Source organism: Paralichthys olivaceus, chromosome 1, assembly GCF_024713975.1.
Source record: "Paralichthys olivaceus isolate ysfri-2021 chromosome 1, ASM2471397v2, whole genome shotgun sequence".
NCBI lineage: Eukaryota > Metazoa > Chordata > Actinopteri > Pleuronectiformes > Paralichthyidae > Paralichthys > Paralichthys olivaceus.
In genome coordinates, this window is record NC_091093.1 from 15,259,088 (window position 1) to 15,276,492 (window position 17,405).

Genomic DNA, 17,405 nt, shown 5'->3' on the forward strand with positions numbered 1-17,405 from the left:
TAATGGTAAAAAAAAGAAAGAAAGAAAAAGGACAATATAGTCATTATCTAGCTTTTTGGACGAAACGCTTAATATGTACCGAGCTGAATGAGGACTTTATATGTCTCACTTGAATGTGAGGCTTTTCTCTGCTCTTCTTATTTTAGGTCAAGTCATTATTATAGTTTTATCACTGAAAATGCAGTGAATAAGGAGAAGCTGCCCACAGAAGAACTTACTATTAATGCTATCACCACCATAATGAGTAGAATTACTTTTGCTTCTCAGTAAGCAAGTAGTTATATGTCATAGAAATACATCTAGTAGAGCGCAAACCTCTGCCAAGGGCGACTAGTCCCCTTAAAATTAAAACAAGCCTTATAGCTCAGGCCATATTACATTTCTCAGCTACACATTGGTTTCTAGTTAGAAACCATACAGCTTCCATATCATACCATGCAGCAGCTGAAACAGGCCTACACCTAATGAAACCACATTTAAATCCACTATAGACAGGTTTTTATTTGGATCTGCAAGAAACTGGACACATTAATCGATATCAACTCCTAAATATGTTTCATTCATGCATAATTGGAGAAATCAACAGAAATGTTGAAAAACTAATTGCAATGTGTGTCATGGTAATCCACCCTGTAGTTTCTGCATAATCCTGCAAACTAAATGCAGATGAAAACACAACCTCTTTGGTAGTCAATGGCACATAAGCTCTATATACAGAAATCAAGGCCAAGGTGTGGACACATGATACTCAAGGCTTCTCCTACTTTAAGCTCATGTCCTCAGTCTTTTTTTTACCAACATAAAGAAAAGATTTCACATTCAAAAGCCTGTGCTTGGATTGTATTTTATAGGCTGATTCCATTTAGTTCTTTATGTAATTTATTGTGTTTTGTGCATCCCAGCTCTCGTGGTTTTATAACACAGCAGGGGTGAGATATTTGTAGACATGAATATATAACTTTGCCTTCAGTCTCAGGCTCTATAAATAAAATCTGACTCAAAAAATAGATTATCTTTCCAAAAAAAGCACCTGAAGCCCTTCAATGAAAAATGGACTTCATCTTCCACATAATTAACAACCTCTTTCTGAATATCATGAAGGGAATTTTAGCTCTAAAGCAAATATTTATTTAAAAGAAAAATCTAAATGAATAAAGTTAGACAGGCCATTTCTGGTGTGTGGTCGGAATCGTCTGAACCTGACTCATGATCTCAGTATTTCTAAAACACTGGCTGCAGCCCTGATGATACGCAGACCATTTCCTGTGTGTTCGTGCAAGTAGTGTGATTGTATGTGCGTGTCATGTGAATGTAGGCTAATTCAGCGCCTTGCATGTTTCTACTTCTGGAAAATGAAGCTTGAAGGAATCCATCAATCTTTCATGGCATCTCTGAGAGAGTGGTTATCCATCTTCTCCCCCCTACCACCACGGGACACTACTCCTCCTAGTGGCGATGGGACAGAACCATGGGTACGATAAAACCTCCTGTCTTTAAACAACTGCTCCTGTGCTCGTCCGTCATCATGAGTTTTTATGTGCCCATCAATGCAGTGTAGATATGAAATAGGCCATTAATGACTACACAATTAGAGAGGATGCTTTAAAGAGCAATACATTTCAATTTAGGAACCATAAACCTAGTGAGTTGGTAACTAATTGTAACTGCCTTTGGAGTAATGGGAGATCTTTGGACTGAGGTCAGGATGACTCAAAATCAGTTTCAAGCAGCTTTTTTACGCAGCTGCTTTGCTGCTCCGGCCGCCCACTCGCTCTGACAGGCCGCTGCATATCCTATTATGATATATGCAGAGAGGAACTTTTCGAATTTTAATTAAAAGACGAACAAAGTGGCCCACAGTGGAGTTCATGACAGTGAGGGTGGAGACAACGTCATCCCAGTGAGACTGATATCTTTGGACAAAACGCCTCTCTCGCTCCATTTGTCAACATTTGTCTCCCTCCTCTCCCTGGTCTTCTCTCCCCATGTCCCAGCATCTGGATACCTTTGGGATGGAGGGGGTGAGAGAGACAGAGGAGGGGGGAAGCAAGGCCTTGTTTCATCCGTCCCATCCCACCGCTCCCCGGGGGGCACGGGTTGGTTTGTGATCTTGTATCTCACATGATAGAGACACATCTAATCCTGTTAGGAGTTAATATCTTCCAGCGGAATAGAGGAGACAGCAGGAGGGAGAAATGAGGAGAAGATGAAAGACGGGACAGTCGAGGGGAGTTATTTGTATATTTCTTTAAAAGCTCTATCTGTCTCTATTTGCTGGCCCACATATTGGTTTTGGGTTGGAGTATGCATACTATTTGTGTTTCTGTGCCTGTGTACTCTCATGGGACCCTCCCGGCTGCTGCCTGCATATCTGACAGACTCCTCTCAAGGTGTTTTCCCCTCGCTGTCTTTCTGTATCTGCTCCATCTCTGCTCCCTTAGTGAGAAAGTTTACCCTCTAGGCCCCATCTGAGCTCCAGGCCCCCCAAGGCCTCTGCATTCCCAGTGCTCCTACACACCGGAGCCCCTCAGGCTCCCTGCTATACCACAGGGAAAACCCCCCAAGAACCCCTAGGCCCCTCAGACTGCCGAGCAGCAGCTCTGCACAAGAGAGCTATAGCCTGAGGGGAGGAGGTGGGGGTGTCTGGGAATACAACTGAAAACATGCTTCATTTAACATATGAACAGTCCCCGACAGCGCCTCCTGTTGGAGTAGCATTTTTTGTGCATGTGGGCCTTGTAACTCCTGTTAAGTTTCCTCTCTTGGGCCTTGACCTTGTTAACAATCCCTCGAGGCTCATGGAGGCCTCTGTGCGCTACATGTGCACTGACCTTTCCAGCTCCCAGAGGTTAAATAACGTCTTTTTTTTGCCCAAAGAATCACAGCAGGAGCTTTATGCTGATGTTGGATGCACCTGGGACTTCACTGAATAGCATACTGAAAAACAATATCCCTACTTATTAGACCAAGTCATTGAAAAGCCGCATTACTACCTCATAGGCAGAGGTTATGTTTTCAGCCCGTTTGTTTATTTGTAAGCAAGATTAAACAAAAACACCTGCACGCATTCTCATGAAACTTGGAGGAAGGGTGTGGTGCGGGTCAGGTGAGAACCAACCAGATTTTGGTGCAGATCCTGAATTTTATTTTTCACATTGCGTGATTTCCATTTTCAATTTTCTCATGGAATAATTCATGGGTCTTAGGTAAAATATCAGGCTCATTAAGGAAACTAATATCTATAAATGTGTAAAATATGGTGTAACTTGATTGAATCTAAGGGGACTCTACTGTTGGGCCTTGGTGGAGATGCGTGCTCTGCTGAGTGCCATTCTAGGAGTGCAAAAAAAGTGAAGGTTGTAAGTTGCATATATGGAGTGAACTGTGCTTATTTCTTGGCTCTGATTGTGAGATGGAGGTTATATATCGCACTCGCATTCAAAAGGAAAACTTCTGGGGTGGTTGCATGTGGTTCGGAGGCTGTGAAGTTAGCAGGCCTGCTGTCCTACAGATGTCTTGGGCTGTGCGTTACCAGGTGTATGTCACCTGAGATTACCCACGCTGACACCCCTTAAAGGCAAACAGCCAGCAGTACAGCTGAGGGGGCATCTGGTGGCGTGTGTGCATGCATGTGTGTGTGTGTGTGCGTGTGTGTGTGTTCATGCATCCAGATCGCTGGTAACGTTTGGCAGAAAGGGGAACGGAGTGCAGACGTTTGCTGTGTTATCAGATATCTCCAATCAGAAACTTTCTCAATCAATTTCTGGAATGTAGATCAGGTACATCAGTGCAGAGTTGAGGTCAGCATGTCTTTGAGTGTGTGATGATGATTGAAGGCATTTAAAGCACGCACACACACACACACACACATAGTCTTGGCAGTCTGCAGTTAAGAGTGAACTGGAGTGAGTAAAATGTTCAACTCTCCTGTCCCTCTGATCTTCGGCCCCCTGCTTCCAGGCTCCCCTGCAGAGAGAGAACAAAGAGAAGCACGTCTTAATCAAAGTGCAACGGATTAAGAAACAGAAAAAGAACACAACATCACAGAGATACCACCTCGCGGCCATTACGTGGATTGGAAAACAACTTGAATCACCACTTCAAATGAGCCGTACGTGACCCTGAAATAGGAGAGCGGCATCTTAATCTCTCTCTCAGGGTCTGCAGTGGGAATGAAACAGGCATAGTGCAGCTGCAGAGTTAATGCCCCCAGTAAATGTGTGCAGTGGTTTCCATCTGTGAACATGTAGCCAACAGCTAACTCTACATATGTGCTTGTATGTGTGTGTTTACATTGCTTTTCCAGGTATGTGACTTCATTAGCTCACAGAGCCATGCTCCCTGTGCCAACGCTGAGTCATGTTTTATTAACATACCTGCTGCAGCTGAATCATCCCATCTCTCCTCGTCTCGCACACGAGCTGACACACAACTCCATCCACATCATGCATATTTGATGTTTCAGGGCCTGTTCTCAACGTGCCTCTCTGTTTCTCACGTTCGTTGGCATTAACATATTTATTGTGGAGATTCAGAGCCACTAAGAGCTACATGAGGTGGATGTGGGCTATAAGAAGGACTGAGGTGTAGCATCTCACTCACAGGGTCTGTTGCTGAAGTGAAAAGGCTGATACTGCCATCATGTGGATTAAGGATGCAAAGTGTTGTTTTAAACCAGAGGCTATTATTTACAACAGGGATGTGTGTGTGTGTGTGTGTGTGTGTGTGTGTGTGTGTGTGTGTGTGTGTGTGTGTGTGTGTGTGTGTGTGTGTGTGTGTGTGTGCCTGCAGAAGTATAGAGCCAGGTGACACTGAGGTATGTGTCTTCTCTAATGAGATTTATTGGGCTCCAGATGTTCGTGGTTATGAAGATGTGTGTTGGAGATTTAGGAGGGTGAGACCTGCACCCTGTCAGAGTCACGGCTGGGGTGCTGTTTTACTGTCTGTCACTCACCACCCCAACAACCCCACCACCCCCACCCCACCCATTATGCCCCAGCTCCCCCATTCATAGGTGGCCTCTTAGTCATGACAACAACAACAACATTGGCCCTTTTTTTCCTCTATCGTACACACGCGCACTATAGCACACATATTTTTATTCTTAAAACTGATGTAGAACGACATTTTATAAACGTACAAAAGCACAGAAAATACAAAAGGAATGTCTATAAATGTGAGCAAGTACAAACACATACAGGGCAGTTTGGTGGTGGTGAGTGTAAGAATATAGATATGTTCAAATTCCCCCAAAAGCAAAAATTCTGCTGAGCTTCATGGACAAAAAAGTGACAGTTTGTCCATTCCCCAAATCCAGTTTACATGGTCCAGCACATTTTTCAAGGTGACACAACTTTAACAATAAAACAAAAAGCCAGTGCAAGTGTACTGAAATTTCCAAAATCAATATTTTTCATCCCATATAATAATCTTCTTGGCTCAGATTTACCGTATCCTTTCAAAGTCTGAGTTTTAAAGTCAGATGAGCGAGCGCTGCTGGAGGTGCCTCTGGGGGATCTCGTTGATCATCAGTGAGTACTTGCTCCCGACGTCATCTGCGTGGCTGATGGAGGCATCAGCTGTGCTCATCCCCTCAGCGAGTCTGACAAGGCACCGTAACCGCTGACCAGGCTCCAAGCATCTCTCTCTACTAGCTGGCAACGTATTGTCACCTTCCTCCTCGTCCTCGTCCTCCTCCTCGTCTCCTCGCTGTTCAGATGGCAGGCTGCAGCTTGGTCAGGTTCCTCTGGTGCATGCTGTGGTGGCGCACCAGCTCGTCCGAGCGGGCAAACTTCTTCTGACAGTTGGACCAGCGGCAGGTAAAGGGCTTCTCACCTGACAAGGAGGGGACGAACAAGGAAAACACAAAACAAGAGAAATTGTTGCTTTAGAGTAAATTCAAGCCCTGGGAATTCAAGCTTGGGTTTTGTTGTGCATGACTCAAATAAGTCAGACAAAAAGAGAATGGAGACGAAGAAAATAAAGGTATACGCACTTGTTTTACCTGTATGAGTCCGAGTGTGCGTCTTAAGGTGATCTGACCGTGAAAACTTTCTCTGACACGTCTCGCACTGAAAGGGCTTCACTCCTACAGGGGGGGGGGGGTGTCAAATGTTTAAATACTTCATTAGATCACTGTAAATATTAAATACTTTACAAATGAGTCACTTGACAAAGTTTCTAATATCAGAAAAAATATAAGAAAATTATTGTTTAAAGACATAATAATGATTTGGCCCTTATATGAAGTGAACCATTGTCAATAATTTCAATTAATCAAACATATTTATTTATATTTTAATTATTGAAACCAGGATTTACATGGTAAAAGAAAAATAAATACTCAGCATTATTATGTCTTTGTTAGGACTGAGTCAGAGAGGTAGTTGCTTAAACTTTGAGTCACGGTATTTTGCACTGGATTAAATTTGATTGACAAAATAATATTGAAGGGGTGAGCTCAGTGTGTCCTCCTGTACAGATGCAGTCATTTGACACTTGTTTACCTGTGTGTCTGCGCTGGTGCCTCTTCAACTGGTCTGAGCGAGAGAATCTACGGCCACAGTCTGTGAAATCACACTGGTAAGGTTTCTCTCCTGCAAAATAAAACACCCACATCATTATCAGCATCATAATCATCACTGACACCCGTTGTAAGATCATCTGTATCATTTGTACTTCTACTGTTTTCCCTGTGCCCAGTTTCACATCTGTACCATCGTGTTACGTGATTAGATTTGATTTATCTGGGTAAAGTTAGCTCCATCTTTATCGATCCACCTTTCACTCAAACAGCTTCACACACTCAAACCTGAGCAACAAACTCTCACTCATAAAACACATGATGGTTTTATCTCTTTTCCAGACTGTCATTGTAATTTATGAGGGGAAGCTGTCTGACGTGGTCCGAGCAGGAGTCAGTGGTGTAAATCACATCGTCTCACCGGTGTGTTTGCGGCCGTGCATCTGCAGATGGGACAGTTTGAAGTATCTCTTGCTGCAGCCTGGATAAGCACAGACAAATGGACGCTTCTCATTGGCCTCTGACCTCACAACAGGAGGAGTGATGCCAGGTACCCGTCTGACATCCTTTAGAAAGAGAGGATAGAAAGAAGAGAAAGAGGGCTTCATGGTAGATATGTTCATGTTGTGTTTGTATTTATTGTATAACTGTGTATGTATGTATGTATGTATGTATGTATGTATGTATGTATGTATGTATGTATGTATGTGCAGCACTTTGCATGAGTGTAAACTGACCTGTAGTCCTCTGAACACACTGTGTGCATGTATGTGGTACTGAGCACTGACAAGCATAGGTGGAGGTGGGACTGCGGGGTCACTGTCATAACTGTTTGCATGAACACTGCTGGGAAAAAAATAATTAAATTGAATTAAAACACATTTTTACTATAGGTACACTATAGTGCAGTATAGTTTAATGTAGTACACTATACTAGATTCTGTTCTTAACATTTAAACAGTCAACATTTTAAACATAATAATACAAGAAACTGTTTGTTTTCAATTCATTAAATAGAAATAGAAATAAAAGAAATATTTTCCTCTTTAACAGCAAGCACACTTTTTGAACATCACAACTTAACTACAACTATGTTTAAGTTAATAATAATAATAATATCAATATATGGTATACAATATTCTATCTTTCCATGATTGATTACATAAATTAATTACATGAATACGATTTCATGTTGAGAAGTGTCTAAAGATTTGAAAACAAGTTTTTGGGGAGCTTCAAATCTAAAACCACAATTTTTAAGAGATGAGGTCTTGTCAAAATGTTCTTTTTACACACACACACACACACACACACACACACACACACACACACACACACACACACACACACACACACACACACACACACACACACTCTTCTTCCTGATTTCCTCAGGCAGTAGGCCAACAGACATCTGGTCAAACCCTCCTCTTCCTCCTCCTCTGCACCATCACAAAGAATATAAGAATATAGTATCGCATAGAGAAAGAAAGAAAGAGTGAGAAAGAAAGCGAGACGCTCACCTCTTCATGGAAGATGCCAGGCTGTTCATTTGGTTCCATTTTACACACTCCAGCTGAGATGCCATTTGGTATACGTTGTCACTGAGGGAAACATAAGAAACAGGAATATGATAATATATTAGTAAATTAAAAGGTAATGAAACCAGATTAGCTGTAGGAATACATGTTTTTGTGTTTCTTTGTTGAAAAGTCGTTTTTTGGGAAAATCCAGAAATTATAAATCACTGATAATATTAATGTTACAGTGTGTCCTTCCTGTCTTATCTCTTCCCTTATATGGATAATGAAGACATTTCATTCAGGGGGAACTCCAAATGGTCGGCTTATTAACACATCCTGTCCACCCACCACACTCCTCACTGGCTTCATTAAAAAACGTGGGCTCAGGGCCATTCTTTACCTTGGCAGACCGCACTGGTGTGTTGTACAGATACACACACTTGGACATGCAATCATGCACTCTGCGGGGGTGAGTGCTTCGGTGCCTAGCACACCACGGCCCGGTGCATGACATCACTCCGTCCTCAGTATCATTAAAGGTGGGAAATAGTTTTGGGGGAATTCTGGACAGCATTCCTTGAGAAGTCCTTGAGGAAAAGATCACGATGGCTCACTAATCAGCTCTGAGCTATGTTACACTGTGGAAAGACTCACTGATATCTGACATATATACAAAGTGTGTGTGTGTGTGTGTGTGTGTGTGTGTGTGTGTGTGTGTGTGTCTGTGTGTGTGTGTTAGTGTGTGTGTGCATGTTTCTGTTTTGTTTGAGGGTTTCCAGCTCGGGCCGGACGCACTAGCAACAGTGAAGTCTTCCCCCTTCTTATCAGCTGCTGTTCCAGTATTTGGAGAGCACATGTTCCTTTCCTCCAACAACATCGCAGGGCGGCATTCAAAGAATTTCAACCCAATTTACCCTTTGAGACGCTTTGCATCAAAATGAAAACAAGTTGGAAACACATTCAGAGGTTAGAATAAGCAGACTCCCTGTCCTAGCTGTACCCACCTCCCGTCACTTCACTTTTCACTGAACTTGTTTCTTTTACTTTTCTCCTCATTTTTCCTCAGGGTGGATTCAGACACATCAGCAGTAGATCACTCAAGTGTTTGTTTTGACCTGCTGAGCACCAGTGGGCAACACTTAACCTCAGAACAAATTTGACAGTGTAGACGCAGGGCTTAACACAGGATCACAGAGAGATCACACCTCAGAGAGCAGAGAATAAATGCAAGGCTGCTTTTGGGCCATAAATCTGACATTAAATGTTGTTTGTCTGAAAATGTTGAGGGAGAGTAGAATTTCCTCTGAAAGAGAATTCAGTGTAGCAGGAGTCAAATATAGAGACAAGTAACTGTACCTGTTGTAGTTTCTCAGCAGCAGCGCCTGGCTGCTCGGACACGATTCTGAAGGATTGTGGCAACCAAACATGGGAGGAGGCGCCGCGTACTGCTGGTCAACTGAAATAAATAAATAAAGCATTTTATACATACAATACTTTAATCAACGCTCAAATACAGTTTACAAATGTTAAAAAAAAACAGAGAAAGAAAATCAAATCAAATAACTTCCAAATACACATTGTAATTACAGATAAAAAGCAGTTCTAAAGCGGTGGGTTCTAAGTAATGTTGCTAAGCCAATGCCTAACAACCCCCCACGATATTCATACTGTCACACTGAATGAAAAAGATTGACTGTTATAAAACAAACAATAAAGTGATTGGTTTTCTCCATTCAATTTAATTTGCAGCATGAACGAAGATTAACTTTTTTACTGTAGTTACTTTGGCGAGTAATTAGTTGGTATTATCTGGCAAGTATGACGTATAGATAGTTATTATTTCTTTGGTCTATCAAATACATATTGGTAAGAAATTAGAGTATTATAATGTCTGACCTATTTGACCTCAGGCGCAATGTTCAAACCTAAAGTTACGCCCTTTAATCCATTATTAAAATTGTTCCTAATTCCTTTTCTTGTGATCAACTAGTTGATTAAGCAACTCATAGTTTCGACTTTATTTTGAAAAATTGCTAATTGCACAGCTGCACACTTTCCATTGTTCCACAACAGCTTACGAGTGTGTTTCCAAAGGATGATCTTGTCCAAAAAGACTTGCCAGTAAAAACATTCAAATTCACTCCTCTTTATAAATAAATATAACGAATAGTAGTTCATTTTGAAGACATGGTCAGACACAGCTCTTCTTGTCAAAGAGAGAAAAGGACAATTAATAACAGTGGTGCTTTTCAGGTTCGTATAGTATATTAGTCCCCAGACAATTTTTGACATTCCAGCAGTCACATAAAGCTGTTTCCTCAAGTTATCACTTCCAGAGTCATTCACCATACGTATGCTTAAAGAGTGAGAGGAAGGAGTGTGTTTGTGTGCGTCTGTTGGCATGAATGTGTGCGCACACGCACACAAGATGGAGAGAGATGAAGGAAAATAGCGACTCTGTTGTGATATGAAAAGTGACAGGTTACTTATATAACCTTGCCGTGACAGGACAGCCTCCCAGTCTGCGAGTCAATTTAGTGGAAAGACGTTGGGGATGCAGACAGTTACCTATGTTGTTTGGCGGTGACAGTGTGTCCTCGTGTTTGAAGGAGAGGCTGGAGAGCTGAGAGGTGTGGTGGGACGCAGCGTGACCACTGGGGCTGCTGTCCAAACCCACCGCTCCATAACCTGAGAAAAGAAAACAAAAGAGAGAAGGAAGTGGAAGTTAAAAGGATCTTATTTGCCTGGTCGAGTCATTAGATTGCCATCTCACAAATGACTGTAGCAGTTTGAAGCTTGCAGATTCTCCAGCATCTGAGCAGTTTATCTGAAACCTCCTGGTAGAAGCTCTAAGTGCCTGCAGGGTTACTACAGAGACACATTCGTCAGATGACTAAATCCACTTTCCTTGTAACATATCTATTTTTTCCAGCCATCAATCTTTGGCCTTGTGGTTTCAGGCAGATGGAAAAGGAAATTTGGCAAATACACCTCTGATAGACCGAGGTGAGCCACTGTAGAATATTCTCAATAAAAAAAACAACATTGAGAAGAAAGCAATTGCACACATACTAAATTTATTACATTTGTATATAACTGCAAAAAGGTAATAATATATAGTAACAATGCATACAGTGTGTACTGAATAAAAGCAGGGTGGCTAATCTGACTTAGCACATGAAATCAATCATACAACCACATGCGATGTGTGTCTACACATAGAGCCTGTATCCTGAGTCCAGCCCCGGAGGGATCTTGAAAAGTTTAAAGAAAAGTGACTCACAAACTCTTCTTTAAATCCCTGCAGCCTGTAGAATGTTACTCTTAGCATTTTATCACTTCATCAAAAAACACTTTCCACTGAGAAAACAAGACTCAAAGCGTACTGTTTGTCAACGTCACATCAGCCGACAAGTTTAAATATCTGACCTCTGAGTGACGCACCCCAACAGGCAGTAAGCACACATAGATATATCATATCCACTGTATGTTAAAACAGCACAGGACACAGCAATTAAATTTGTTTAAAATAATTATTAAAATAATTTTAAGATGCGTTTTGTGTGGGTAAAGCATTAAAAAAGTAAAAGATATATTGGCCAGAGCAACAAGTCCATTTTAGGGATTCATGGCATTATTTTCTTTCCACGGCTTGTATGACTATAGCAAAAATAAGCGTGTGAGAAATAATAATATATGAAATAAGTAACACAACTACCAAAACAAACAAAATAACTATTTTTCTTAAGTTCCAGGGTGTCAAATTCTGTACTCAAATATTTTTATGATGAGACCTCATTTTAAAAAGTGCAAAATGTGCTGATACCAAGTTTTTGTGCGCAGCTGTTTAATCAACACAGCATCATAAAATACTTGAATGTGAATCATACAGACGAACCTGCACTTTGAATGTGTGTGATTACAGACCTTAAGTATCCACTAGTATGCATACTATGCAGTAATTAAACCTGGTAAAACCTTATAGATCTACCTAATCATTGAATTTCAAATTAAACACATAAAACATTTGAAATAACACTAATATAATTACCAGTTATATACGATAATAATAAAAACTGCTGTAGTGACTCTGTGAGTGACTAAATTCCATGTCACTAAAATCATTTCTCCAGAGAAAACACTTTAAACCCCAGTGGAGAGGTATCACTGGAGATCTCTGCCAGATGATTACCAGAAATCTGTCAGCCTCTTCCTCACATGGGACAGAATGACCCGGGACAGCTCATAGCATCCTGCTCAGACACAATACTGTTGAAAAACCCTAAACACGGAGTCACATTATGAACACATGGCAGGAAATGTGAAATAACTGGCTTGTAATAACACCTGAATTTCATTGATTAGAGTGTGAAAACAGCTCCTCATGTTTCACGGCCGCTACATAACTAAGCTAATGAGAGGAGACAAAGGTGGGAATGGTAATCAGCAGGCTTACCCTGGTTCCTGGCTGCAGGGGGACTGTCCACACAGCTGGGCAGGTAGGTCCCATTGGGGAACACTCTAGGTTGACCTGTGGTTGGTTCTCCGAAGGCTCCAACCCGACAGGGGCCTGATCCTGTGAACTGGCCTGAGAAGTGCACCGTGAAGGCTCCGCAGGGTCCACAGTGAGGGTCCTCAATGGGGTCAGCGGTCCCCCAACCTGGTTCCTGCTTGATCAAGGAGGGGTGGGAGGGCAGGGAGCTGTAGGGAGAGCTAGGGTGGAGGTCCAGTAGTTGAGTCCACTGGCCGCTGCCAACGGACATCCCACAGCCGCCACCAGCTCCTGGTAAGGATGGCATGGGAGGCGCTGGAGTTAAGAGGGTCAGATCTCGAACGTCTGACCCCATGGACATGGCTCCATACGGTTCAGTCAGCATTTCTGAAGGCAGCTCGAGACAGTTCACAGAAGAATGATGGTATTCCAGTGAAGGACAAGGATGGGAAATCAAAAAGTTACAGTGATAAACTCCTACAAGCGCAACAAAAACTCAACCTGGAGAGACAATGAGCATGAAGGAAAGTCCTCTACAGAAACAAACATCAGTTGTCACAAATCACTACAGGAGTCATCTTTTTCAACCAAATGATGAACAGAATGACAGCATTGGTTGAATACGCGATGGTGAATAAAATCGGCCAAATCTGAAGCTCCCTGTGTATCTGCAGTGGTGTTGAAGTAGGAGTCAGTGAGGGTAACAGTGCCTTGTCCCTCTGTCTCTATAATGTCTGGCTTTCCTTACTCTCCTGAAGGCTCAAATAGTGCATAACTCATTGGACAGGGGGAGGAGCGAAGGAGACTGAGAAGAAGATGACTCCCTGGCCAGATTCTGACTAACAGAGGATTTGCATGAGCAGGCGTTGCTTTCAGTTCTTTGTTCAAGTGTCAGTCAAAATGAATAGTTGCATTCGTTTTTATGAATATGCTTGAGGTGTTTAATTGAGAGCTTATAGTATGGACAACAACAAGTAAAAGAGTGGTTACTTAAAGTCCTCATCATGCTGTTGTCTGCGTTTGCATTATAATTGTGATTAACTCTGTTTGAAATTTGAAAATGTCAAATTTCCTGTGTGTATACACTAATACACATCTGTGTGTTGTACATGTACAGCTGATTAAAACTAACAAGGTTCAAAGTTTAACAAAAACAATTTCATTTATGTAAAAAGGTTTGCCTTTGACCCTGTGTGTTTCTCGCAACATTTTCTTCATCATCATTTCTGATTCTTGTGACTCATGAAATATTTCCCACTTGAAACTCTATTTCTAACTAGATGAGGCAACAACGTTAAGAAAAGAGACGAGAAAAGCGAAAAAAATGGATGAGTCACACAATACCCCGATTGGTTTGGCAAGACCATAGCCTGTATATAAAAAGTAAATTATCAAGTACATGTATTATCCTATTTAATTATATTATTTATTAATTAATTATTATCGTATTTATTATTTTTGTCTTAACAAGATAGCATACAACACAATGCAATATTGTGCAGATCTTCATTCAAATTAAAATTTAAAATAATCTTAAATGTACTTTCATAAGGGGACTGTTGGGCCTTGGCGGAGGTTTAAACTCAACTGAGAGTTCTAGTTACTATTATGTTAATTCCAATGAAGCATGCAGGAAACAATGAATTATCCCATTTTAGTAATAGCACTGTTTTGCTAAAAGCTATTTCATGCAAACTGCATGGCCTTAGAGCAAAGCCACATCACACAAAAGGATAATTATTTATTAGTGGAGGGGAGGGGGAGGTGTGTGAGTGTGTGTGTGTGTGTGTGAGAGAGAGAGAGAGCACTTAAGAGATAGGGGTTCTGACCTTAACTCAGTGTAGAACTACAGAATGCAGTTAGTTGAAATATGCCTCTGAATTCTACACAGCTGCTGTGGATCTTTTAACATTATGGTATTTGTCAGTTCACCACTTTGGTTCCCTCCTTTACTTTAAAGTATGAAACATGTTTTTCAATCAGACAAAAACTACTATGCTACATCCAGTGGAGCACAACAGTCAGTGATGAGAACATAATGCTCAGTTCTGTCTTCACTTCCTTTTAAAGTCTATATGAGAAAGAGGTATAAACCTTAATCTCTGTGAATTTAAATTATTCGCTTGACCCTTGATTTAAAAATCTTAGGTGTAATATAAATTATGCACCAGTGAGTTAGTTTTACAAAGTGCTTACATTTGTTTTATGAAATCATACACTCTGCATAGTATTAAAAAAAATCCATTGAAAATGTTGAGAGGTGAAGAGTGTTTGCCACTTCCTCTCAACACCATCTGGACTTTTACAGTCTAGGATTCCAGTGAACGCAAGTGACCACTAATTCAACTTTCGAAGAAGCGGTGGGAGGGGTTAGACGGACACTTGAAATGGGCAAAGAGAAGGAAGAAAGAAAAATGAGAGTGAATCCTAAAAAACAAAACACACTAAAAATGATGAAATCAGCAGACAAACTGCTGAAGAAGCATGAACACAGGCTGCTGCTGTTGACCTAAAAGTCGGAATTGCACAATCACTGATAAATCCACTTAAATCCAGTTTTGGTGACTTTTCTGCTCAATTGATGGATCACGTGAAGCAGCTCCACAGATGCTGATTACACTGTGATTGGAAGGTGAACTACCAGACTAACTGGTGGAGACTTTGCAGTAACAGACAGAGCCACATTCTTAGTCACATAATAAAAAATATAACTAGAATGGCAGTAAGTAGAGCGATTACTTCGGCTAAGGCCCAACAATCCCCTCAATTGAACCAGGCTGCTCCACAATTCATACCCTCATAGAAATCTATGATGATGTTTTCATCAAGATCCATGAACTATTCCCTGGTAAAATTGTGAAAATGTCAAAAAATGCAATCTATCTCATAATGTTAAAGATAGTGGGGGAAAAAAATCCTGGATCCACCCCCTAAAGCAGATCTGCACCAAAAAAGGGTTCTTCCCTGACCCACATCCTTCCACCATGTCTTCTGTTTTTATGTAATCTTGTTCACAAACAAACAAACCAATACACAGCTGGACAGGGGTAACAACCTAACCTAATCTTTAACAGAACTAGTTCTTACGACATGTTGTCAGCTGTGAAAGTCAAATTGACAGTTTCAGGTGCGGGGGGAGGGCAGTAATTATTCTTCTGAAAACACATACTGACACTAACTCTTTTCAGGACAACAATAAACCCTATTTGACCATTTTCGTTTTTTTCTAAACAAAGAAATATCTGACAATCTAATAATCCAAGCATATCTGATGACATCCATTCTAACAGTCATAACCTCTGAAAGATAAACACAGATTTCTCTGGATGATTCCTGGTCACGGAAAAGATAAAGTGCTCTCTGACTTAGTCTATTCTGGGAAACAAACGAGCACAAAGGCAGACCCGTATCCCTGGGGATCACTCCGACATCCAGAGGACGTCCACGTAGCTGATTTCAAAATAGCAGCAAAGAAAATTAATTTCTCCCTAAACAGTTTGAAAAAAAAGAACCCTCCTGTGGTCAGCCCACTACAAACAAACAGAAACACTAAATAATGTAGTACATGTACAAAAGGTTGTGGCACAATTAAAAGTATCTTGCCAAAAATCAGAGAGAGAGAGAAAGAGAGGAAGAGAGAGAGAGGATATGCTTCTGAGCCAAGGCAAATGCTGGCCGTGTCTTCCCCAGCGGAGTCTTTAGCAGGGATGCATCAAATGTGACGGGGGCTGGGAGAAAACAAGCCTTTCAGCCCCTATGACGGATGGCAGTCCCCAAATACACCCATTCTTCAGCTCGCTCTCTGGTTAACTCAGGGTTTAAAACAACAACGCCGTGCCGAGGAAGGGAAATGGTCAATACTGCCTCTGACCTTTAACAAAAAAATACACTAGACTCCAGCTTTCTACACCGCGATGAGTAACAGGCAACTTGAGAGGGGTTGGCTCCAGCCAGAGAGACGCATGATAAACTACGCAGATATGTGACTTGGCAGGGCACATGAAAAAGAAATTACTTTTTCCATTTTAATAATCATCTGTATTCGTGCTACTGCATCTGAAGATAGACAGTTTATTATGATGCTCCTTTTTAAAGCGAGAGCGTTGGCGATTTAAAACGATTTGATTTATTTACATTTTTTACAATTTAAGTAATCCGTTTTTTTTTTTTTTGTGGCTACGATATGATCATCAAAACAGCCTGCGGAAAAGAAGTGCCAGAGAGCAACAGGTGTTATTTTGATGTGCTGACAGTGGCATAAAAAAAAGGCCTAGTCCTTCACTTGTCTGCGTGGGTATGGAAACACACTGATAACAAACACAGCAGCAGCAGCAGCATTTCTAGGAAACCAAAGAAAACCAAAGAAAAACAAAGAATTATATTGTCTTCTCTCAATGAGGTTCCTAGAACAGTGTTTGGGTTGTGTGAGAGCCAAGCTCCTGCTCTTTGAGATAATAAAAACAAACGCATCTCTCATCATCTCACGTTGTTTTACACATTGAAGCAAACATTTGGAAACATGTATATCATCTCTAAAAATTCATTTTCACACATCTTTGCTCCTGCCTATGGCCCACATAGAACGCAACAATCGCCCCTTTTTAATTTCCTCTCATATCTTCTGAGAGTTGCTCTTCAAAGTGTTGCATATCAGCGCAGAGATAAGAAACAGAGGAGAGGGATTTCCACGGCTCATGTGTCAGGCACAACACTAGTCCAGTGATGTTTCACACACCAGCGCTTCTTTATGTTGATGATCACCTTTCACCTTTACCCTCTCCCACATGTTCATTTACATTCGTTTACAAGCTGGAGGCTCCAGGATAAAAAACAAGTGGAAATACTTTTAAGCGAGGAAGATAAACAG

At 41.3% G+C, this 17,405-nt stretch overlaps 1 protein-coding gene across 4 annotated transcripts; it reads right to left on the reverse strand.

The window, feature by feature from the left end:
- Positions 1-5,082: 5,082 nt before the first annotated feature.
- Positions 5,083-17,160, reverse strand: wt1b (WT1 transcription factor b). 4 transcript variants are annotated; one of them, XM_020098635.2, is made up of 9 exons: positions 12,503-13,274; positions 10,615-10,734; positions 9,403-9,502; positions 8,047-8,127; positions 7,261-7,369; positions 6,945-7,089; positions 6,507-6,596; positions 5,996-6,088; positions 5,083-5,835 (listed from the first exon to the last, which is right to left on the reverse strand). In XM_020098635.2, exons 1-9 carry the CDS (start codon positions 12,921-12,923, stop codon positions 5,714-5,716), a joined length of 1,281 nt encoding a protein of 426 aa, XP_019954194.2. In that variant the 5' UTR covers positions 12,924-13,274; the 3' UTR covers positions 5,083-5,713. The 4 variants fall into 4 exon arrangements, with proteins under 4 accessions (XP_019954194.2, XP_019954198.2, XP_019954195.2 ...); XM_020098639.2 differs by having other exon boundaries at positions 5,568-5,835; positions 6,005-6,088; positions 7,261-7,366; positions 12,503-17,160; XM_020098636.2 differs by having other exon boundaries at positions 5,568-5,835; positions 7,261-7,366; positions 12,503-17,160.
- Between the last annotated feature and the right edge of the window lie 245 nt (positions 17,161-17,405).